At 40.0% G+C, this 23,941-nt stretch overlaps 1 protein-coding gene across 1 annotated transcript in view; it reads left to right on the forward strand.

Moving 5' to 3' along the window:
• The window catches only part of dab1a (DAB adaptor protein 1a), a 159,789-nt gene that overhangs the window by 67,277 nt on the left and 68,571 nt on the right, over nucleotides 1–23,941 (forward strand). Inside the window, exons 9-12 of the mRNA XM_062038418.1 lie at nucleotides 13,510–13,641; nucleotides 19,223–19,342; nucleotides 19,650–19,688; nucleotides 20,018–20,080. Of these exons, the coding sequence (XP_061894402.1) occupies nucleotides 13,510–13,641; nucleotides 19,223–19,342; nucleotides 19,650–19,688; nucleotides 20,018–20,080 (354 nt within the window). The remainder of the gene's footprint in view (nucleotides 1–13,509; nucleotides 13,642–19,222; nucleotides 19,343–19,649; nucleotides 19,689–20,017; nucleotides 20,081–23,941) is intronic.

Here is a 23,941-nt window from a genome sequence, read left to right on the forward strand (position 1 = left end):
TTTCGATGGGACTGGATGGAAAGGGAAATCACTGATACTGTTGGGAAGAAGGAAGTTACGACTTTGTTCGGTGATTTTATTCGGAAAATCGATCGTCCCGGAAAGGTTTTGTGCACGTGGTGTCATGATAATATTGACTATGGATCACGAGGTTTCAAGGCTTTGGAAGTACATGCAAAACGCCAAAAACATATGAAACAACTTGAAGCAAGGAAAACAAACTTTTCACTAGCTGGTACTTTTGGATGTCAACCGAAACTGAGCAAACCTTACGGACTTCATCCTTTGTTTACATCGAGAGGAAAGATCCACCCAGACAACCCACTTCAGTTGCAGACAGGGTTGTTAATAATGAGGTAAGCTAAAAAATATTTGCTTGCGAAATACGCATGTTTGTTTTAAATATTAACCAATTATTGCTTTGCGAAATATAAATGGGTTTTTCTAAAAATAAAAAGCCACGTGAAAATATATTATGAAATTACAGAAATTCAAAGAGTCGCATTATTGAATACAGTTAACAATTTATTTGAAATAAATTTGCATATAATACTATTCTCTAATATTAAGTTCTTTTGTAGTCTCTTGAAACTATTGTCAGTGGTGTAACAATCTTGAAGGTAAATATTTTCACACTTGTTTCATGCAATATGTCAGTGTCCTCACATTATTATTATTTCCTATATTCAAATATGAGTAAACAATACTAAACACGTTTAATTATTTTCATAAATTTATATCCTATTTTGGCGAAAAGAATGAAATGTTTGCATTTGGTATTTTGTTAAATACATTTACAAGGAAAGCTCATGTTAGGGCTGGGCTCTCCGAGAAAGCTAATGTGTGAAGTGAACTGAAGTAATGTGGTAATACTGTAAATAAACTGTAGATAATAACACTGATCAATGTGACACCTGTGGATGTGAAATGAACACAAGATGTAAATATTAGTGACTAAATACTGTTGGGACTGAACCATATACAGTGATTCATTGGGATAATTGGGTTATGTATGTTCTATTAATGATGTTTTCATGTCTTTAAACACTAAAATATTTTCTTCAAATGGTGCTGTCTTTGTTAATTTTAGCATGTTAAATTGGTGAAAAACCAGGAGCTTCGGGGGGCATCGTCCCCCCACCAGCCCACCAGGGCACTGGTGGGGGGACCTGGCTGGGGGACTTTGTCTCCCAGACCCCCGGAAATTTTTTCAGTCTTTTTCATTGTGGTCAAATCACATGCCTGAATGATGCAATATGTACACACAGCTAGCCTAAATAGCATGTTAGCATGGATTATTAGCACTCCGCCAAAGTCAATAACATCAACAAAGCTCACCTTTGTGCATTCACACACAGCATAAAAAGTTTGGTGGACAAAATGAGACAAAGAAGGAGTGGCATAATACACCTCTTTCTGTGGCAGCGGCACAGAAAGTTGTACACCTAAACCAACTACGGTGAGTTCAAGGACCGCCAAAATTAGTAGGACAAAACGGCGCTGGCCAAATAATGACATCAGTGACGCATAAACACAAACATATTAAACAGTGAGCTTTCTAACAATTAGGAAGGTTTGTGTCATGTTTGTCCTCCTACAGAAACATTATTAAAACAACAAATATATTTTTCCCCCATCTTTTACCATTTTTGAAAAAGCTCCAGGGAGCCACTAGGTGCTAAAGAGCTTGAGAGCCGCGGGTTGCTGACCCCCGGCCTAGGTATTCATTAAAAACACGTATATTTAATATTTGTGGCCACTATTACATTACACACAGTTTGGACAATAACATTGTGTTTAAATATTGGAAAATAGAATACCAATCATTTGATTAAGTGATTCTTTGGCGTACCACTAGGTGGAGCCCGCGTACCACGAGTGGTATCCGTACTACAGTTTGAGAATCACTGGCTTGATTGTTTTACATGTATGCTTGTACAGTGTTTTTCAACCACTGTGCCGGGGGTTACAGTCTGGTGTGCCGTGGGAGAATATGTAATTTTACCTATTTGGGTTAAAAATATTTTTTGCAAACCAGTAATTATAATCCGCAAATGTGCCGTTGTTGGGTGTCGGTGCTGTCTAGAGCTCGGCAGAGTAACCATATAATCCTTTCTCTTCCTTATCAGTGGGTGGCAGCAAGTAGCTAATTGCTTTGTAGATGTCGGGAACAATATGCAGACGACAGCGTGCAGGTAAAAATGTATCTAATGCTTAAACCAAAAATAAACAAAAGGCGAGTGCCGCTAAGAAAAGGCATTGAAGCTTAGGGAAGGCTATGCAAAACGAAACGAAAACTGAACTGGTTGCAAAGTGAACAAAAACAGAATGCTGGACGACAGCAAAGACTTACAGCGTGTGGAGCAGACGGCGTCCACAAAGTACATCCGTACATGACATAACAATCAACAATGTCCCCGCAAAGAAGGATAGCGACAACTTAAATAGCCTTGATTGCTAAAACAAAGCAGGTGCGGGGAATAGGATAGGATAGGATAGGATAGGACTTTATTGTCATTGCACAAGTACAACGAAACTATGTTTTCAGCACAAACTCATTCAAGATCAGACAAACAAACAGTGTACAGGGTTACAGAACTAGGAACGCTGATGGGTCGCCAAAGACGCCCCGTAAAAGATAAGAAAAAGGTAAAACGCTGGGGAAGAAGATGAGTAAAAAAATGCAATCTAGACTGGGCTCCTAAGGGGGCCTAGTCTGGAGTGGGGAAAAAACCTCCATGCCATGCACACATAAACACGTTACATTTAATCACGACAACTCGCAACAGAGGGGCGGGGAGTTGGGGTCCTGGAGGTCGACTGCTGCTATGAAGCGCTGCTATGAAGCGCTGCCAGCCGTCCATCAACCCGAAGGGGAATCAAGCGGTGGTGAAGGCGTCGGGTGTGTGTGTGTGTGTGTGTGTGTGTGTGTGTGTGTGTGTGTGTGTGTGTGTGTGTGTGTGTGTGTGTGTGTGTGTGTGTGTGTGTGTGTGTGTGTGTGTGTGTGTGTGTGTGTGTGTGTGTGTGTGTGTGTGTGTGTGTGTGTGTGTGTGTATGCCCATTGTCTTGGGTGTGTTGATGTAGTGTTCTTGTTCATAGGCCTGGGGCCGTTCTGCATGCAAGCAAAAGTTCGACTCCAGGTGTCGTTGAGGAGGGAGGGAGGTCAAAAGCGTCCATCATTGAGGTGTCCTCGGGGGAATAGAAAATACCAAAAAAACAGGAAAAGCCACCAAAATAGGAGCGCAAGACAAGAACTAAAAGACCACACACAGGAAGACACCAAAAAACTCCAAATAAGTCAGGGCGTGATGTGACAAGTCGTGACAGTACTTTGAGACAAGAGCTATAGTGATGCATGCTTGGTTATGGTTTGAATTCTTATCCAACACTTGCAAGAACAACTTTTAATTGTCAAATTCGGCTACTGAGTTTCATATTGTTGTGTTTTCTGCTGGTGGTGTGCCTCCGCATTTTTTCAATGAAAAAAATGTGCCTCTGCTCAAAAAAGGTTGAAAAACACTGTGCTAGTTTTTTGACCACAGGCCACAGGGGGCGCCAAAAATGTCCCTTACAGTCAGTGCAAGCTAGACGCCCCTGCTGCACCTGCCTTTATTAGCCCAGGCGCTAAAGCCTGAGATTTACACCCCGACAGCATGTATCCCCGCCGTAATTCAGAGATGCGGCGTCCGTATGCGTCAGGCGGGACACGGTGACCAGTGGCCTCCCGCACGGCGGCCATATTTCAGGCGGACAAGCTCATCCCCGGCGGCGCGATTCTTCATGCCTCTTTTTATGTCCGTCATCGGTCTTTGTCTCGTCCCTCGTCCCCCCCTTTCCCGGATCGGACCCTCTTCGGCAAAAAGTTGGAGCCAACCGGAGCAGGGGCGAAGACGTGAAGTGAAGACCCAAGGGGGCGGCGGCGTGGTGAGGGACGGGCGAGCATATGTCAAAGTAAAGCTCCCCATAGGGAGACTTTGTCCTCTGTCGCCGCACATTAATATTAACTATCGCGTTACGCTGTCCTGACTATCAGTACTAATGGATAGCGGGGCGCAGTGAGGGACGGCCCCAACGACTCTGCTGAGGTTCACGGATCTTGACAGTCTCATTCCCGTCCCGTGCATCACTCAGCCAGATGGGCGGATGGATGCGCGGCGCGGGCAAAAGGGAAGGATGGATGGCCGCTCTCCTGGAGGAGAGGAAGGTCGTCCGCAGAGAAGGAGGAAGGTGGCGCCTGAGACGGAGGGGAAGAGGAGAGGAGACATTAATCTTCACAGAGGCCATCGTCCTCTCTCTGTCTGCCTCCGCCTTGCTCAGGAAGAACTCGCGGTTTGCAATCAATTGATTGAGTATTAAGCCAGAAATATTTAATATGTAGAAATCCATGAGTGTGACCTTTGGCCACACTTAAGGAAAAATCATTATGGTCACAGGATAGGAAATTGAAAATGTAAGAAATGAAACATACGCGTAGTAATGTGACTTTTGACTTAAGTACATTAAGATTCTACGCCAGACCTGAGCAATTATTTTGACTGGGGAAGAAACGTCTCTGGGGGGCTGTTTTTATATATATACTGTGTGTATGTATATATATATATATATATATATATATATATACATATATATATATATATATATATATATATATATATATATATATATATATATATATATATATATTAGGGCTGCAACTAACGATTAATTTGATAATCGATTAATCTGTCGATTATTACTTCGATTAATCGATTAATAATCGGATAAAATAGACAAACTACATTTCTATCCTTTCCAGTATTTTATTGAAAAAAACCAGCATACTGGCACCATGTTGTGGACATTGGGTGTGCAGCATACACCAATAATAACACAGAAATGTAACTCATCAGATCAGAACTGAATCAGATATTGTACACGTTTCTGTTGTGAATAATAAAGGGTTCATTTTAGGCTGCCTCTGAATAATAGCATGAAATATTCCAGCACCTTCATAACGTTTAGTTATACTAAAGCGTCACTCAAATCTAAATATATTTATATAGCTTTATCGGCCCGGCTACATTGATCCATTATGAAACCAACCTGAGATATTTCTGTCCGTTACGTTTATTTCCAAATTGGTAACCGTGCGTTTTCTCTCTCAAAACGGAGTCAAATGTGCCGGAGAAACATTATCAGCCCCGCGTTGCAACAAAGGCATAACGTTAAAGTTACTTACAAAAAAGCTGAACTCATGAATGCTTGTTGCCACTATGGACTTAAAAAGTTACGCACTGTGAGTTCCTCCCTTCATCCATGGCTCCAACATGTTTCTTCTTCAGGTGCTCCTGTAGCAATGTTGTACTTCCGTGCCATTTTGCAGGAAACGCTCTTCTTTGAAGTCTTTAAAGTAAAATGTTCCCACACTTTTGACGACTTAGGTTGTACAATTTTCTCCATTGAAGCAATAACCTCAAGATGTTTCTCCGCTAAACTATCGGTAGTGTTTTCCTGCGCCATTTTTCGAATGTTTCCAGACGGCGTGGTCACGTGAGCTGCACATGACACATCATTGGCTAGCTTACCTCCACCTCATGAGACGTAGCCTCAGCGCCGTCCTGGCACTGTTTTGTACTGTTTTTTGGTACTTATATTGATTATTGTTTCTCAGCTGTTTGTAAATGTTGCAGTTTATAAATAAAGGTTTATAAAAAAATTAAAAAAAATTAAAAAAATTTTTTTTAAATACAATTTAAAAAAGCCTCCGCGCATGCGCATAGCATAGTTCCAACGAATCGATGACTAAAATTAATCGCCAACTATTTTTATAATCGATAAAAGCACTGTACTTTTCAATGAAGATAACTTTAAACTAGTCTTAACTTTAAAGAAATACACTCTATACATTGCTAATGTGGTAAATGACTATTCTAGCTGCAAATGTCTGGTTTTTGGTGCAATATCTACATAGGTGTATAGAGGCCCATTTCCAGCAACTATCACTCCAGTGTTCTAATGGTACAATGTGTTTGCTCATTGGCTCAGAAGGCTAATTGATGATTAAAAAACCCTTGTGCAATCATGTTCACACATCTGAAAACGGTTTAGCTCGTTACAGAAGCTACAAAACTGACCTTCCTTTGAGCAGATTGAGTTTCTGGAGCATCACATTTGTGGGGTCAATTAAATGCTCAAAATGGCCAGAAAAAGAGAACTTTCATTTGAAACTCAACAGTCTATTCTTGTTCTTAGAAATGAAGGCTATTCCACAAAATTGTTTGGGTGACCCCAAACTTTTGAACAGTAGTGTAAGTACATCAAGATTCTACGCCAGACCTGAGCAATTATTTTGACCGGGGAAGAAACGTCTCTGGGGGGCTGTTTTTATATATATACTGTGTGTGTATATATATATATATATATATATATACATATATATATATATATATATATACATATATATATATATATATATATATATATATATATATATATATATATATATATATATATATATATATATATATATATATATATATATATATATATATATATATACATAGTACTAGAGATGTCCGATAATATCGGACTGCCGATATTATCGGCCGATAAATGCTTCAAAATGTAATATCGGAAATTATCGGTATCGGTTTCAAAAAGTCAAATTTATGACTTTTTAAAACGCCGCTGTACAGAGTGGTACACGGACGTAGGGAGAAGTACAGAGCAGTTGCGTCTCCCAGTCATACTTGCCAACCCTCCCAATTTTCCCGGGAGGCTCACGAATTTCCGTGTCCCTCCCGAAAATCTCCCGGGGCAACCATTCTCCCGAATTTCTCCCGATTTCCACCCAGACAACAATATTGGGGGAGCGCCTTAAAGGCACTGCGTTTGCGTGCCGGCCCAGTCACATAATATCTACGGCTTTTTAGACACACAATTGAATGCAATGCATACTTGGTCAACAGCCATACAGGTCACACTGAGGGTGGCCGTATAAACAACTTTAACACTGTTACAAATATGCGCCACACTGTAAACCCACACCAAACAAGAATGACAAACACATTTCGGGAGAACATCCGCACCGTAACACAACATAAACACAACAGAACAAATACCCAGAACCCCTTGCAGCACTAACTCTTCCGGGACGCTACAATATAAAAAAAATACATTAATTTTTGCACACTCTTGGCATTCTCTCGATGGGCTTCAAGAGGTAGTCACCTGAAATGGTTTTCACTTCACAGGTGTGCTTGGAACTCATGGAGAGAATGCCAAGAGTGTGCAAAGCAGTAATCAGAGCAAAGGGTGGCTATTTTGAAGAAACTACAATATAAAACATGTTTTCAGTTATTTCACCTTTTTTTGTTAAGTACATAACTCCACATGTGTTCATTCATAGTTTTGATGCCTTCAGTGACAATCTACAATGTAAATAGTCATGAAAATGAAGAAAACGCATTGAATGAGAAGACACGTCCAAACTGTGCTTTGGTCCCCTTTTTCAGGCTCACTTATACAAAAACACACAATAATGTCTGATAGAATGCTCAAAATGAAAAAAAAAAAAATGTAATTTTACTTTTTTTTTTACTGAAGAAAACACCTAGAATGTACATAAAAATGTAGAATTTGGGAGTTACAATTCTAACTGCGAACGATAAAACATTGAATATTTACAGATTACGAACGTTAGTCCTCTTTTTATCACCTCTGTAGACCACCTCCTTGATTGACATCTTTTACAATCAAGCAAAACGCCACAAAAATGCAACAAACACGGCGAAATATAAACGCAAAGTGTATGAAAAACATCCACAATCTGATATGATATGATTGTTCTGCGAAACCTTTGTTGTAAAAATCTGCTTTTGTGTCCCTGACACCCGTGTCTGGGACTTGCTCCTCTGTAATCTGCTTTGTGCCTTGTCTGCCTAAAACAGGGGTCAGCAACCCGCGGCTCTTTAGTGCTGCCCTAGTGGCTCCCTGGAGCATTTTTAAAAAAGGATTGAAAATGGAAAAAGATGGGGGAACATTTTTTGGGGGTTTTAGTATGTTTTTTGTTGGAGGACAAACATGACACAAACCTTCCCAATTGTTAGAAAGCCCACTGTTTAATATGTTTGTGTGTATGCTTCACTGATGAGAGTATTTGGTGAACATCGTTTTGTCCTACTAATTTCGGTGGTTCTTGAACTCACCATAGTGTGGACTGTGACGCAACAGTTTGTTTACATGTAAAATCTTCCACTCCTTCTTTGTCTCATTTTGTCCACCAAACGTTTTATACTGTGCGTGAATGCACAAATGTGCGCTTTGTTGATGTTATTGACTTGTTGGAGTGCTAATCAGGCATATTTGGTCAGTACATGACTGCAAGCTAATTGATGCTAACATGCTATTTAGGCTAGCTGTATGCACATATTGTTATATGTATGTACATACTCGTGTGTAGGTATATTTGAGCTTGTTTAAAATCCTTTACTTAGATCCTCTTTGTATATAATTTAGTTTTGCATGTCTCATGACACATTATCTGGATGTAAAATTGGCTGCATTTCAGATAGTTGTTTGTGTGTCATGTTGTTCCAGACCACAGCAAACATTACCTAGCTTGCCAAAGATTGTAATAAATCTATTAAAAGAAAACAGCCTGCTGTTTCCTTTAACTTGGACACACACATCTATACCTTCAGCCATTAAAAGCCAGTAATTTCCGGGAGTTATCTCACCTTCTGAGTAGCCTCTGATTTACTAATGGTTTCTAATGTAAAAATATGTAGAAAAAATATTACATTTCAACATTTCTGTCAACGAAGATTTGCTTCAGCCTGCGACACAGTCATTTTGATAGTAGGCTATTATAGCTAATATAGACACTTACATCATGTGTTGTCTTCATTATAAGACTTATATACGGCTTTTCATTTTTTGCGACTCCAGACAGATTTGTTTTTTGTATTTTTGGTCCAATATGGTTCTTTCAACGTTTTGGGTTGCCGACCCCTGGCCTAAAACTATTGTGACGTAGTCCCTATGATTACCTATATAACACGTATATCACTTAATAGTGCAGATTCCAACCATTTAATTATTTTCTGTAGTTTAAGCCTTACAGCAGGGGTGTCCAAACTTTTTCCACTGAGGGCCACACAAGGAAAAATTAAAGCATGTGGGGGCCATTTTGTTATTTTTCATTTTCAAACCATAACAAAATATATGGATTTTTTAAATTTATTTTACCTTTAGGGGTCCCGGGGACCATAAAGGGTCTCAGTCATTAAAATGTTAAAAATAAGTCAGATTATTATTTAACGCTTACAGTAAATCTCTATATCAACTTCAAGTTGATATAAAGTAATACAAATTAAAAAAAATGTTTTATGGCTTTTCTGTCAAAAACAACTTAGTTTTTTTTATAGTAAAACTGAAATATGCAGTATTTGGTAATTAGAGCCCTAAAATATCAATAATGCAGGACACCATTGATTTTAATTCTTTCATATTTTTGAGTAATAACAGTGAAAAGATAAATAAAAAATCACTAAATATATTTGGGATCCAAAAGGTGCCCCACTCATAAAGTGATACATTTTTATTAGGTTTTTCTTTTACTTTCAACACTTAGGTTACGAGATCAACTTCAGATACATCTGTCGATTTTATGCTGGGGCTATTATTTTGTTTGTTTTATACGCTTTTGTCAAATAAAACTTTGATGTTTTTATATGGCTACTACACAATATATGGAATATTTACCACATAAAACATTTTCAAGTGAGATATTTGAAGTAATTAGAGCCCTGAAAATAATTCATTATAACATGGATTTTTTGTCTTTTTTTCTTTTTTTTTTGAGGAATGTCAAAAAAAGAAAACGAAAGAAAGACAAAAGAAAAAAAAACAGCCTGCATGGCAGCTTTTGTGTCAACATTGCAACTTTTTCTCGTTATATTTCACCTCATTCTACTTTTTTTTAATGTTCTTTTTTATTTTTACAATAGTATTTCCAGAATGTGCGGCGGGCCGATAAACAATTAGCTGCGGGCCGTAAATGGCCCCCGGGCCGCACTTTGGACACCCCTGACTTACAGTAATTTAAAAATGGCACAGCACATTCATTATTTTGATGTTAAAGGTTAAAAAAACATTGGAAACATTTGGTGGGCTGGATTATATATATACTTTACATGCAGTTGACTTTCAGGCCCCCAGCCAAAGTCTTTTAGCCCGATGCGGCCCCCAAGTCATCCCTGAACAATAGTTTGTATTTAAAAAATTTTGATAAGGTGTTGCCTATGCCGCACCTAAGCCACTTGGGGATGATTGACATCCTTTTTGAGTTGTAAGACATGCATTTCCAATAACATTTGGGAAGAGGCCACCGCCTTCCTCCGAGTGTTCCGTCGTTACCACGACGACTAAATTCATCATGCACTTCTGTCACCCCGTCAGCCTCCGAGAGATCGTGCAACACCACCTCCCTGCTGCCTCGGTGTCACTCTCAGGTCACTGAGCAGGAGCTGATAAGCATGACTCCAATTATCAAATATGAATGACTCGTTAAGAATGTGTAGCAGGTGTGTGCGTGTCAATGTGTGCGTTACGCTCCCAGCATGCATCTGGCAACAACATTAGGCGTAACTTTCAGCGCCGTCGCGTGTTTGTGTGTTGAGCGGGGACATGAGACCTAGGGAGTCAACACAACGCCATCTGCCATGGGCTACGCCAGCGTGGCGCCCCCTACTGAGACTTCAGTGAAGAGGCCGGGACATGCGAGAAACCGTTTAAAAAGGCTCACAAGGTCCTCCTTTGAGGACGCTTCATTGACACATGGACTTTTTCCTTCTTTTCTACTCCCAACAAGAATTTGGAAAGAATCCTTTGATTTTGAGTAGCATCCATTGATCAGCGACCACAACTAGCATGCCACCCATTTTGGGTCCGATCCCATCACAACAAAAACCCTAATGATTGTACCTGTTTTTGAAATCCTTCTAGACCTGTGTTTTTCAACCTTTTTTTAACCAAGGCACATTTTATGTGTTGAAAAAATCCAGAGGCACACCACCAGCAGAAATAATTAAAAAACTAAACTCAGTTGACAGTAAAATGTAATTGTCGCAATTGTTGGATATGACTTTAAACCATAACCAACTATGCATCACTATAGCTCTTCTCTCAAAGTAGGTGTACTGTCACCACCTGTCACATCACACCGTGACTTATTTTGAGTTTTTTTTCTGTTTTCCTGTGTGTAGTGTTTTAGTTCTTGTCTTTTTCTCTTGTTTCCGTATTTTTTGTAGCAGTTTCATGTCTTCCTTTGAGCAATATTTCCTGCATCTACAAACCCCGTTTCCATATGAGTTGGGAAATTGTGTTAGATGTAAATATAAACGGAATACAATGATTTGCAACTCATTTTCAACCCATATTCAGTTGAATATGCTACAAGGACAACATATTTGATGTTCAAACTGATAAACTTTTTTTTTTTTGCAAATAATTATTAACTTTAGAATTTGATGCCAGCAACACGTGACAAAGAAGTTGGGAAAGGTGGCAATAAATACTGATAAAGTTGAGGAATGCTCATCAAACACTTATTTGGAACATCCCACAGGTGAACAGGCAAATTGGGAACAGGTGGGTGCCATGATTGGGTATAAAAGTAGATTCCATGAAATGCTCAGTCATTCACAAACAAGGATGGGGCGAGGGTCACCACTTTGTCAACAAACGCGTGAGCAAATTGTTGAACAGTTTAAGAAAAACCTTTCTCAACCAGCTATTGCAAGGAATTTAGGGATTTCACCATCTACGGTCCGTAATATCATCAAATGGTTCAGAGAATCTGGAGAAATCACTGCACGTAAGCAGCTAAGCCCGTGACCTTCGATCCCTCAGGCTGTACTGCATCAACAAGCGACATCAGTGTGTAAAGGATATCACCACACGGGCTCAGGAACACTTCAGAAACCCACTGTCAGTAACTACAGTTGGTCGCTTCATCTGTAAGTGCAAGTTAAAACTCTACTATGCAAGGCGAAAACCGTTTATCAACAACACCCAGAAACGCCGTCCGCTTTGCTGGGCCTGAGCTCATCTAAAATGGACTGATGCAAAGTGGAAAAGTGTTCTGTGGTCTGACGAGTCCACATTTCAAATTGTTTTTGGAAACTGTGGACGTCGTGTCCTCCGGACCAAAGAGGAAAAGAACCATCCGGTTTGTCATAGGCGCAAAGTGTAAAAGCCAGCATCTGTGATGGTATGGGGGTGTATTAGTGCCCAAGACGTGGGTAACTTACACATCTGTGAAGGCGCCATTAATGCTGAAAGGTACATACAGGTTTTGGAGCAACATATGTTGCCATCCAAGCAACGTTACCATGGACGCCCCTGCTTATTTCAACAAGACAATGCCAAGCCACGTGTTACATCAACGTGGCTTCATAGTAAAAGAGTGCGGGTACTAGACTGGCTTGCCTGTAGTCCAGACCTGTCTCCCATTGAAAATGTGTGGCGCATTATGAAGCCTAAAATACCACAACGGAGACCCCCGGACTGTTGAACAACTTAAGCTGTACATCAAGCAAGAATGGGAAAGAATTCCACCTGAGAAGCTTCAAAAATGTGTCTCCTCAGTTCCCAAACGTTTACTGAATGTTGTTAAAAAGAAAGGCCATGTAACACAGTGGTGAACTTGCCCTTTCCCAACTACTTTGGCACGTGTTGCAGCTATGAAATTCTAAGTTAATTATTATTTGCAAAACAAAAATAAAATTTCTGAGTTTGAACATCAAATTTTTTGTCTTTGTAGTGCATTCAATTGAATATGGGTTGAAAAGGATTTGCAAATCATTGTATTCCGTTTATATTTACATCTAACACAATTTCCCAACTCATATGGAAACGGGGTTTGTGCTTTGTTTTAGCAATCAAGAATATTTCAGTTGTTTAATCCTTCTTTGTGTGGACATTGTTGATTGTCATGTCATGTTCGGATGTACATTGTGGACGCCGTCTTTGCTCCACAGTAAGTCTTTGCTGTCGTCCAGCATTCTGTTTTTGTTTACTTTGTTGCCTGTTCAGTTTTAGTTTCGTTCTGCATAGCCTTCCCTAAGCTTCAATGCCTTTTCTTAGGGGCACTCGCCTTTTGTTTATTTTTAGTTTAAGCATTAGACACCTTTTTACCTGCACCCTGCCGCCCGCTGTTTCCGACATCTACAAAGCAATTAGCTACCGGCTGCCACCTACTGAAGAGTATTACACGGTTACTCTGCCGAGCTCTAGACAGCACCGACACTCAACAACAACACATAATTTGCAGATTATAATTACTGGTTTGCAAAACATATTTTTCACCCAAATAGGTGAAATTGGATCATCTCCCACGGCACACCAGACTGTATCTCACGGCACACTAGTGGTTGAAAAACACTGTTGTAGACCACTTTACTGCCCTTGGTTTTGGACTTACAGTATTAAAAAAACATATACGTCTTCATGTGGGTGTCTTTTCAGGTCCTGCAACACCACCATGCGGTCCACGAGATCTCCTACATCGCCAAGGACATCACAGACCACAGAGCCTTCGGCTACATTTGCGGCAAGGAAGGCCACCATCGCTTTGTGGCCATCAAGACCGCACAATCGGTAAGCAGTCGTTTTTGTGTGTGAGAGTACATCTGTGCGCTTTGTTTGAAGACATTTTGTTATTGTTCACTAGCCTAATGTATAATTTATCAGGCTCTTCTCTCAATAGCGCAGACCTCTTGACATTTAGACGAGGACCTTTGCACAGCAGCTCCCATTCCACTGCGTTGTTTACTTTGCTTTGTGTCTTTATGTGAGTGTTAAATGCTGCACCAAATGCGCTCTATGTGATATCTAATACTCCCTTTCGGAGCTCTTGTTGCACCCCTGTGATCCGTTTGGATCCAGCTGGCTCGCTCGGCAGCCGCATCGATTTCCCATAGTGAGTCGATGAGACTTTGAGTGTGTGTCACCAGCTCTAATGGCACATCCATCCTCCGAGCGCTGCTCTTTGACTCAAACGGTGCCGTCACACACACACACACACACACACACACACACACACACACACACACACGCACGCACGCCTTATTACAGCATAGATCAGAGATCACAAAATTGGGTGTCACCATACGCAACCCCGTCAAGCCGCCATCCGTCAACCTTAGCCGACATTTACCTGACGTGTGCCCGAGTAAAAGTAAATAAAATGGCTACTTTTATTCTAAGGCTTTGACCTGCACAGTAAGTACATTTTATTTATAAAGCGCTTTTCACAGATAAAATCACAAAGTGCTGTAGGTGAAGTAAAACAACAATTCAATTAAAACAACAGGGGCCACATCATAAAAAGGATACAAAGTGGATTAAAAATGAAAGTTAAAAGGCGCATTAACTAAAAACTTTACTAAAAAGAGAAGTTTTCAAATGTTTCCTAAAAGTGTCGACAGTCAAGATTACGGAGGGCCTGGTGCAAGTTGTTCCGGAGTCTGGGAGCCTGGAATGCCAGGTCTCCACGGGTTTTAGAATGAGTTTGTGGGATCTTTAGAAGACCCTGGCCTGAAGACCGGAGATAGGGGCATAACGAGTCAGTGATGTTCTGAGGGGCCCCACCATGCAACGCACGGAAAGTATTGTATTTGTATTTGGAAACAGAAAAATTAAAAGTAATTATCATTTCATTCATTTAATCATATATCTTTGATACACTTATATTCATATTATTATTATTATTGTTATTTTTGTTATTATAATTGTCATATTATTATTATTCTATTATTATTATTCTATTATCGATAAATAATAATTACCATACCATACCAGCTTTATTCATGGTGCCCTTTCACTTAAATCACTGATGAAAACAAAGGGCTGCACACCAAACTATATTACACTTAGGGAAAGCTTTAAGACAAAAACGCATAAAAACAATATTTGAAAGCAAAAGTAAAAACTCACGTTCAAAATTAATATGGTCAGATAAAATATGATAGGAAACAGCGAATAAAAAATCAAATGAGAATTTTTTTTCAAGTTCAAAGTTTCGGTTTAATCTAAAGGCCAATGAATAAAAGTTGGTTTTAATATAGGTTATAAAATAGACAAAGATGGGGCGCTGTGTTACATGAATATGTATAATTATTTATCATTAATATATAGGTTTTTTAAGTTGTTTTTTTTTAGTAATGTTTGATACTTTTTTGGTTTTAACATTTTCCAATGCGTCATCTTTTGAGGTAATGCCACTCCAGTCCAATTGAGGAGATAGTGAGTCTGTACTCATGAAGTCTGCTTGGCAACAAAAAGTGGTTTATTAGTAAATAGTGTTTTATTTTTTGTTCAATTTAATCAATATTTTTTTTTTAAATGTGAAAAATAGCTTGCAAAAAATACATACTGTATTTTTCATTTTATCATTACTACTCATTTCCTTTCGACCTTTTTAAGTAGATTTTTACATTGACATTTAAAGGCCTACTGAAATGAATTTTTTAAAATTTAAACGGGAATAGCAGATCCATTCTATGTGTCATACTTGATCATTTCGCGATATTGCCATATTTTTGCTGAAAGGATTTAGTAGAGAAAATCGACGATAAAGTTCGCAACTTTTGCTCGCTGATAAAAAAAAAAGCCTTGCCTGTGCCGGAAGTAGCGTGACGTCACAGGAGGTAATATTCCTCACAATTTTCCTTTGTTTACAATGTAGCGAGAGAGATTCGGACCGAGAAAGCGACGATTACCCCATTAATTTGAGCGAGGATGAAAGATTCGTAGATGAGGAACGTTACAGTGAAGGATTAGAGAGGCAGTGATGGACGTATCTTTTTTCGCTCTGACCGTAACTTAGGTACCAGCTGGCTCATTGGATTCCACACTCTCTCCTTTTTCTATTGTGGATCATGGATTTGTATTTCAAACCACCTCGGATACTATATCCTCTTGAAAATGAGAGTCGAGCACGCGAAATGGACATTTAAAGTGACTTTTATCTCCACGACAATACATCGGTGACACACTTAGCTTCTGAGCTAACGTGATAGCATCGTTCTCAAATGAAGATAGAAACAAAATAAATAAATCCCTGACTGGAAGGATAGAAAGAAGATCAACAATACTATTAAACCATGTACATGTAACTACACGGTTAAAAATTCTCAGCCTGGTAAGGCTTAACAATGCTGTTGCTAACAACGCTAAGGCTAATTTAGCAACTTAGCAACCGGTGATGTGCCTGAAACCTCACAGAACTATGATAAAAACATTAGCGCTCCACCTACGCCAGCCAGCCCTCATCTTCCCATCAACAGCCGTGCTCACCTGCATTCCAGCGATCGACGGCGCGACGAGGGACTTCATCCGTGGGTTTGGCGGCAAGCATCGGCTAGGCGTAGTAAGTAGTCCTTGTTGTGTTGCTGTAAGTATTGTACTTAGCCGCTAATACACTGATCGATCCCACCTACAACGTTCTTCTTTGCAGCCTCCATTGTTCATTAAACAAATTGCAAAAGATTCACCAACACAGATGTCCAGAATACTGTGGAATTTTGTCGAAGAAAACAAGAGGTTTCTGTATCGGGTTCGACGGGGTCCAACCACTTCCGTGGATTCTGTGACGTCACGCGCATAAATCATATCCAAAGTAGTTTTTCAACCGGAAGTGTGGCGGGAATTTTAAAATTGCACTTTATAAGTTAACCCGGCCGTATTGGCATGTGTTGCAATGTTAAGATTTCATCATTGATATATAAACTATCAGACTGCGTGGTCGGTAGTAGTGGCTTTCAGTAGGCCTTTAACATAATACAATATTAACAAGGATCATATTAGCCTCAACAGGCTGCATGGCGTTTTATTTAATACATTTTCATCTAATTATTTTTTTCTAACGAGGCGACCGTTGTCAAAGCTTTGTGAAAACTCCGCCATCCGCCATTTGTAAGTTCTGTGCTTCTTCCTCCCTCCTTAAAAGGGAGTCATTGGGAACGAGAGCTGGCATGAAGAGACTGTAGGAATATGTACTTTCAAAGGCGAGGCGATGTGAATCTGACAGAGTGACAATATGTTTCGCTGTCAGGCCCGGTAGGAGCAGACGTTCAACCAGCCCCCCCACTACCACCTCAGGCGTGTCTGTCAAGAGCGATGCGAGGCGCGGGAGGAAAACCGACTTGCGGAACGCCGGCGTTAAAATAGAGCTCCGCTTTATGCGAGGCGGCGTTCCGTCTGTGAACTCCGGTTGCACTACACAAAGCTGGCAGTCAATAATTGATTAGGTCTGAAACTCTTGCCGTACTCCAAGGCTGCTTCTGGTTATTGGGTGACAGTCGATATAAGTGCTGAGCATTGGGAGAAGTCTGTTGGAGAGTCTGAGATTCAGAGAGGCAGTTAGACCCGGAGGAAAGTGATGAAGTTCCTAGAACGACTGCTGTGTCTTTGTTTGCTCATTGGAAACGGCTTTGTTTGAAGAATTCCGTCTGACAGTGACAACGTCTTACACATCAGTTGTTGTCTCTAACAAGGATCTCAGTTTGAGGCTCGGCTTTCTGCACCTGCAGCTAAAATATCAAGACTTGAAAACTCATTACAGAGAAAAGCGCTGATTCGTGACACAGCGACAGAATCTTCTTCATGGCTAGGATGTAAACACTACATAGCCAATGGAAGACCATCGTGTGACTCATAGAGTCAACTACCGCATTGGTTATCCTACTAAACTTTTGTACTTTTTTATGTCATTGCCTGAAATAAATAAATAAATGAAAAAAAATGAATGTAAAAACTTCACCAAGTACGATGCTGAGAGATATTGCTCTGAACTGTGTTAGTGAATGAGCGACCGGGTAAAAGTATGTTTTTAAGATAGTTGGTTGGTCAGTTAGTGAGTTATTTAGTCGGTTTGTTTGTAGTTAGCTGACTGAGTGAGTTAATTGATTGTTTATTGATTGAGTTTTTGGTCGGTTGGTGAGTGAGTCAGTGAGTGAGCTGTTGACTTAGTTACCTGTCAGTGAGTCATTAATTTAGTCGGTGAACAAGTGAGAGTTTAAGAATTAGTCTGTTTTAAGTTGGTTGGTTAGATAGCTGGCTAAATTAGTTGTTTTTTTGGTTGGTTAGTTGGTAGTAAATTGACTGAGTGAGTTGATTGGTTGGTTACTGATTGAGTTTTTAGCTGGCTGGTGAGTAAGTGAGTGAGCGGTTGATTTAGTTAGCTAGCTACTTGGTTGCTTGAATTGTCAGTAATTTATTTATTTAGTCAGTGAATGAGTGAGAGGGTTAGAATAAGTCAGTTTTAAGTTATTTGGTTGGTAGTTAGCTGGCTGTGTGAGTTCTAGTTTTGGTTAGTTGGTTTACAATTACATGGGTAGGTGAGCATTTTATGGGGTTGGTTAGTTTGTAGTTAGATGGCTGATTGAGTATTTTTTGGTTGGTTAATTTGCAGTTGGATGGGTAAGTGAGGCATTTGTGATTAGGACTTTACAAATAAACTTTAATTGATTGATTGATTGATTGCTTGATTAATTGAATTGGTCTCTTGATTACTTATAGGTTATACATGATTTAGTTATTTGTTCAGTTGGTTGATGTTTGACTGTGTTCGTGAGTTAGAGAGCTGACTAAGTGAGTTGTTTATTCGGTGAGTTGGTTGGAGGTTGGTTGAGTGAATGAGTTAGCTAGTTGGATGACAGACTGAGTAATTTAATTTGTCGGTTGGTTGGTGAAAGTTATTTATTGCGTGAGAGTTACTTTTTTGGTTTTAAATGCATTTGGGGAGTTTTTTTTAATTGGTTGGTTGGTGAGTGGGTCAGTTGAGTGGGTTAGTCAGCTCATGACTGAGTGAGTTAGTTAGTCAGTGAGTGAATTATTTGGTGAGTGAATTAGTTAGGTACTTATTTACTTGCTTTGTTTTTTTTTTTTAAGTTGGTTGGCTGGTAAGCGAGTTAATCAGTTGAATGGTGAGTGAGTTGGCTGAATAAACATGTTACTTGTTGATGGAGCAAGTTAGTTTTCTTGAACGGGTCTGTTAGTTGTCAGATATAGTTATTTGGTTTACTTCGTCAGAAAGTACAACACAAAACCCATTTGTTGGGGAAACATACTAAATTTCAGCTTTGACCTGTATTGTTTGTGTTGGGAGAGCGACACAAGCTGTTACATTATCTCGTGTGTGTGTGGTGTTTTGAGATTAACTGTCTTGTCCTCCCAGGCGGAACCTGTGATTCTGGACCTGCGGGACTTGTTCCAGCTCATCTATGAGATAAAGCAGAGGGAGGAAATGGAGAAGAAGGCCCAGAAGGACAAACAGTGTGAGCAGGCCGTCTACCAGGTACTTCCATTGCCTCGTCTCTTCGTAGTCCGCCATAATTACTCTTGTCTGAGACACCTTTGACATTGAAGCGCTGCTAAACTTGGAACACATTGAGAGGCTTCTGCCAATTGTACTTAATTCTCTCTGTCTGATGATTGCCAAATATTCTCTCTGTCTGATGATTGCCAAATTATCATCTTAACGTTGGAAAAGCCAAAGACGCCTTTTTTTGTTCTGCTTATGCTTTCCGCCTACTCTCTCTGCTCCTCCGGCTTAACCCTTACGCCTCTTCCCTTCTTTTTCTTTTGGCGCCGCTCGTCTGCAGACGATACTGGAGGAAGATCTGGAGGACCCGGTCTACCAGGTAACTTCCTCTTTTGCCATCCTCGCTTCTTCCTGCTTCCACCCCCCCGCCCCCGACCTCTTGGCTTGCTCCTATGTGTGTGCACTGTGGGGAGACAGCCCCTGCTGGCTACTAATGGGAAGACCACGATCCACATTGTGATTTTTCTGGGGTGCATGTTTTTGGGTGCATGACCAACTGCTGTGGGAATACGTGCGTCTTAAAATGTGACCCTCTTTTTCCAAAATAAGAACCTAATGGAAAATGCTGTTTGACTTTCTCTCGACTTCTTCCACTTCCCCTCTCTTATTCTCTTCTTCCCTCCTACTCCTGTGCTTCCGATGCTGTAGTACATTGTGTTTGAGGCCGGACACGAGCCCATCCGCGACCAATCGGAAGAGAGCATTTATCAGGTACTCGCCAGCTTGCAACTTGCTCATCACCCTGCAAGTCGTTGGGAGAGTTTCATGTCAAGGATGTTTGCCAGTGATGATTGCCCACTTTGAACACAGGTGTACAATATCTGACCCGTGGACTAATAGCCTTTTAGTGGTAGGTTTTTATTGGACCACGGCGTATTCTGTAACTTCGTTAAACACGACTTATACCAGGGGTGTCCAAAGTGTGGACCGCTGCTCGTTTTTTTTTTTTTTAATTGGCCCGCGACACCTGCAATAGACAAAATAAACACATTTTTGATTGAAAAACAAACAGAAAAATAAAGGAAAAAGGGAACCAGCCCAATTTCCCTCAAAAATGGGACCTAAAAACTAGAAATGTCCGATAATATCGGACTGACGATATTATCGGCCGATAAATGCTTTAAAATGTAATATCGGAAATTATCGGTATCGGTTTCAAAATTATCGGTATTGGTTTCAAAAAGTAAAATGTATGACTTTTTAAAACGCCGCTGTGTACACGGACGTAGGGAGAAGTACAGAGCGCCAATAAACATTAAAGGCACTGCCTTTGCGTGCCGGCCCAGTCACATAATATCTACGGCTTTTCACACACACAAGTGAATGCATCATACTTGGTCAACAGCCATACAGGTCACACTGAGAAGGCCGCATAAACAACTTTAACACTGTTACAAATATGCGCCACACTGTGAACCCACACCAAACAAGAATGACAAACACATTTCGGGAGAACATCCGCACCGTAACACAACATAAACACAACAGAACAAATACCCAGAACCCCTTGCAGCACTAACTCTTTCGGGACGCTACAATATACACCCCCAGCTACCCCCCATCCCCCGCCCCACCACCTCAACCTCCTCATGCTCTCTCAGGGAGAGCATGTCCCAAATTCCAAGCTGCTGTTTTGAGGCATGTTAAAAAAAATAATGCACTTTGTGACTTCAATAATAAATATGGCAGTGCCATGTTGGCATTTTTTTCCATAACTTGAGTTGATTTATTTTGGAAAACCTTGTTACATTAATGCTTTCAGCGGGGCATCACAACAAAATTAGGCATAATAATGTGTTAATTCCACGACTGTATATATCGGTATCGGTTGATATCGGAATCGGTAATTAAGAGTTGGAGAATATCGGATATCGGCAAAAAAGCCATTATCGGACATCTCTACTGAAAACCAAAATGTGTGTCTTCTACATGGTGTTTAATGAACATACAGTAGGAAGAGGATTCATAATGCCCCATTTGTTGGGTTTACCTGAAACAGGAAAAGTGACAAATTAGGGGATGCACTATCCACTTTAGTCGCCAGAGGGCAGTGGAGTGTTGAATACCTCAAAATGTGTTTTGTGGTAATTCCAACTTTCACCACAGCATCAGTTGCTATCCAGAGCGGCGCTTTCCATCATTTTCAGCAGACTGCACTGCAAAATGATTAACCCCCCCCCCCCCACCTTCCTCTCACGCAAGATCCACCCAGGAATGGGCCATATGAATCTCTTTCCTACTGTATGTATAAACTTCTTGCAAGATATAAGATTTTGAGTGTGCAAGAATCACTTGATTAAAGTACAGTGTTTTATTTTCCTATATTTAAGCACAGTGTTACTGTTCAAACTGTGTATAATGTCACAGTGGCCGAAAATACCAAATATATACTTGTTAAATAAAAACTCTGCCTTATTTTAATGAATACTTAGGCCTACTATGCTACTGTACTTTAATGTTGGTTATTATGGTGGTACTATGAGGGCCAATGGTTTTCTGAGTTGGTAATTGGTAAAAAAAAAAGTTTGAGAAGCACTGCTTTAATGTAATAATGGTGCTAATATTAATAAACAATAATAATAAGAATTGATTAAGTGGCAGGTAAGTGCATAAAAGAACCCCTCTTCATTAGGGAAAGACAGGTAATAAACAAATGATGTGCAGATGGGACGTGCACAAATGGAAAACAGGTGTATAAAGCGCAAAGGTATATAGGTTAAAGGTACAACGCAAAATAATCCGGTCCTGAAAAGCATCCTGATTGATCCTATTCACGTCCAGGACGCTGAAATGAGCAAAAATGTCACCAATAACAGAAAAGGAGACCTTGGCTGTTTTTGTTAAATATACCATTATGCCACAAATATAAGACAGTATGTTTTTTTCCTTCTAGAAAGTTGAAAAAAGACTAGACGAGTCAAGTGATTTTTTTTTGGATTTTTTTTTGAGAACCAGCGTCCACTGCAGTGGACATTTGTTTTGTCAGAAACACACATCTGGAAAACATAGCCATTATAAGCCACAAACATGTCCACTGCAGAGGACGCTGGCTTCTAGGATGCTATACCGTATGTGCAAACCAAACACGTTCCGCCAAGATGACTTCTCTTCAAGCAAATCAAAGCCTTTCTTCCTGTCACTCACACAACTGTCAACTTAAAATATATCATTTTACCGCAACCCAGCACAGTGGGTCTCAAACTTTTTTCACCAAGTACCACCTCAGAAAACACTTAGCTCTCCAAGTACCACCATAATGACCAACAGTAAAATACAGTAGCGTAGTAGGCCTAGATATTCATTAACAACAAGGCAGCGGTTTTATTTCACAAGTATATTTAATACTTTTGGCCACACAGTTTGAACACTAACATTGCGTTTGAATATAGGAAAATAAAACACTGTACTTTAACCATGTGATTATTTAGTGTACCACTAGATCAGGGGTCAGCAACCAAAAAGGTTGAAAGAGCCATATTGAACCAAAAACACAAAAAAACAAATCTGTCTGGAGCCGCAAAAAATGAAAAGCTGTATATAAGTCTTATAATGAAGGAAATGCATGATGTAAGTGTCTATGTTAGCTTTAATAGCCTACTATCAAAATGATATGTGTCGCAGGCTGACGCAAACCTTCGTTGACAGAAATGTTGAAATATAATATTTATTTTACACATTTTTACAACATTAGAAACCATTAGTAAATCAAAGGTGAGATAACTCCTGGAAATAACTGGCTTTTAATGGCCAAAGGTATAGATGTGTGTGTCCAAGTTAAAGGAAAATAGATTTATTACAATCTTTGGCAAGCTAGGTAATGTTTGCTGTGGTCTGGAACAACAAGGCACACAAACAACTATCTGAAATGCAGCCAATATTACATACAGATAATGTGCCATGCAAAACTAAATTATATACAAAGAGGATTAAAGTAAAGGATATTAAATTAGCTCAAATATACCTACACATGAGGCATAATGATGCAATGTGTACATACAGCTAGCCTAAATAGCATGTTAGCATTGATTAGCTTGCAGTCGTGCAGTGACCAAATATGCCTGATTAGCACTCCAACAAGTCAATAACATAAACAAAGCGCACCTTTGTGCATTCACGCACAGTATAAAACGTTTGGTGGACAAAATGAGACAAAGAAGGAGTGGAAGATTTTACATGTAATCAAACTGTTGCGTCGCAGTCCACACTATGGTGAGTTCAAGAACCGCCGAAATTAGTAGGACTAAACGATGTTCACCAAATACTGTCATCAGTGAAGCATACACACAAACATATTAAACAGTGGGCTTTCTAACAATTGGGAAGGTTTGTGTCATTTTTGTCAAACAAAAAACATAGTAAAACAAAAAAAATAATTTCCCCCCCATCTTTTTCCATTTTCAATCCTTTTTTAAAAATGCTCCAGGGAGTACTGACCCATTACCTCCCTGCTTGGCACTCAGCATCAAGGGTTGGAATTGGGGGTTAAATCACCATGATTCCCGGGCGCGGCCACCGCTGCTGCCCACTGCTCCCCTCACCTCCCAGGGGGTGATCAAGGGTGATGGGTCAAAT

The sequence above is a fragment of the Entelurus aequoreus genome, linkage group LG27, assembly GCF_033978785.1.
Source record: "Entelurus aequoreus isolate RoL-2023_Sb linkage group LG27, RoL_Eaeq_v1.1, whole genome shotgun sequence".
In the NCBI taxonomy this organism is placed as follows: Eukaryota; Metazoa; Chordata; class Actinopteri; order Syngnathiformes; family Syngnathidae; genus Entelurus; species Entelurus aequoreus.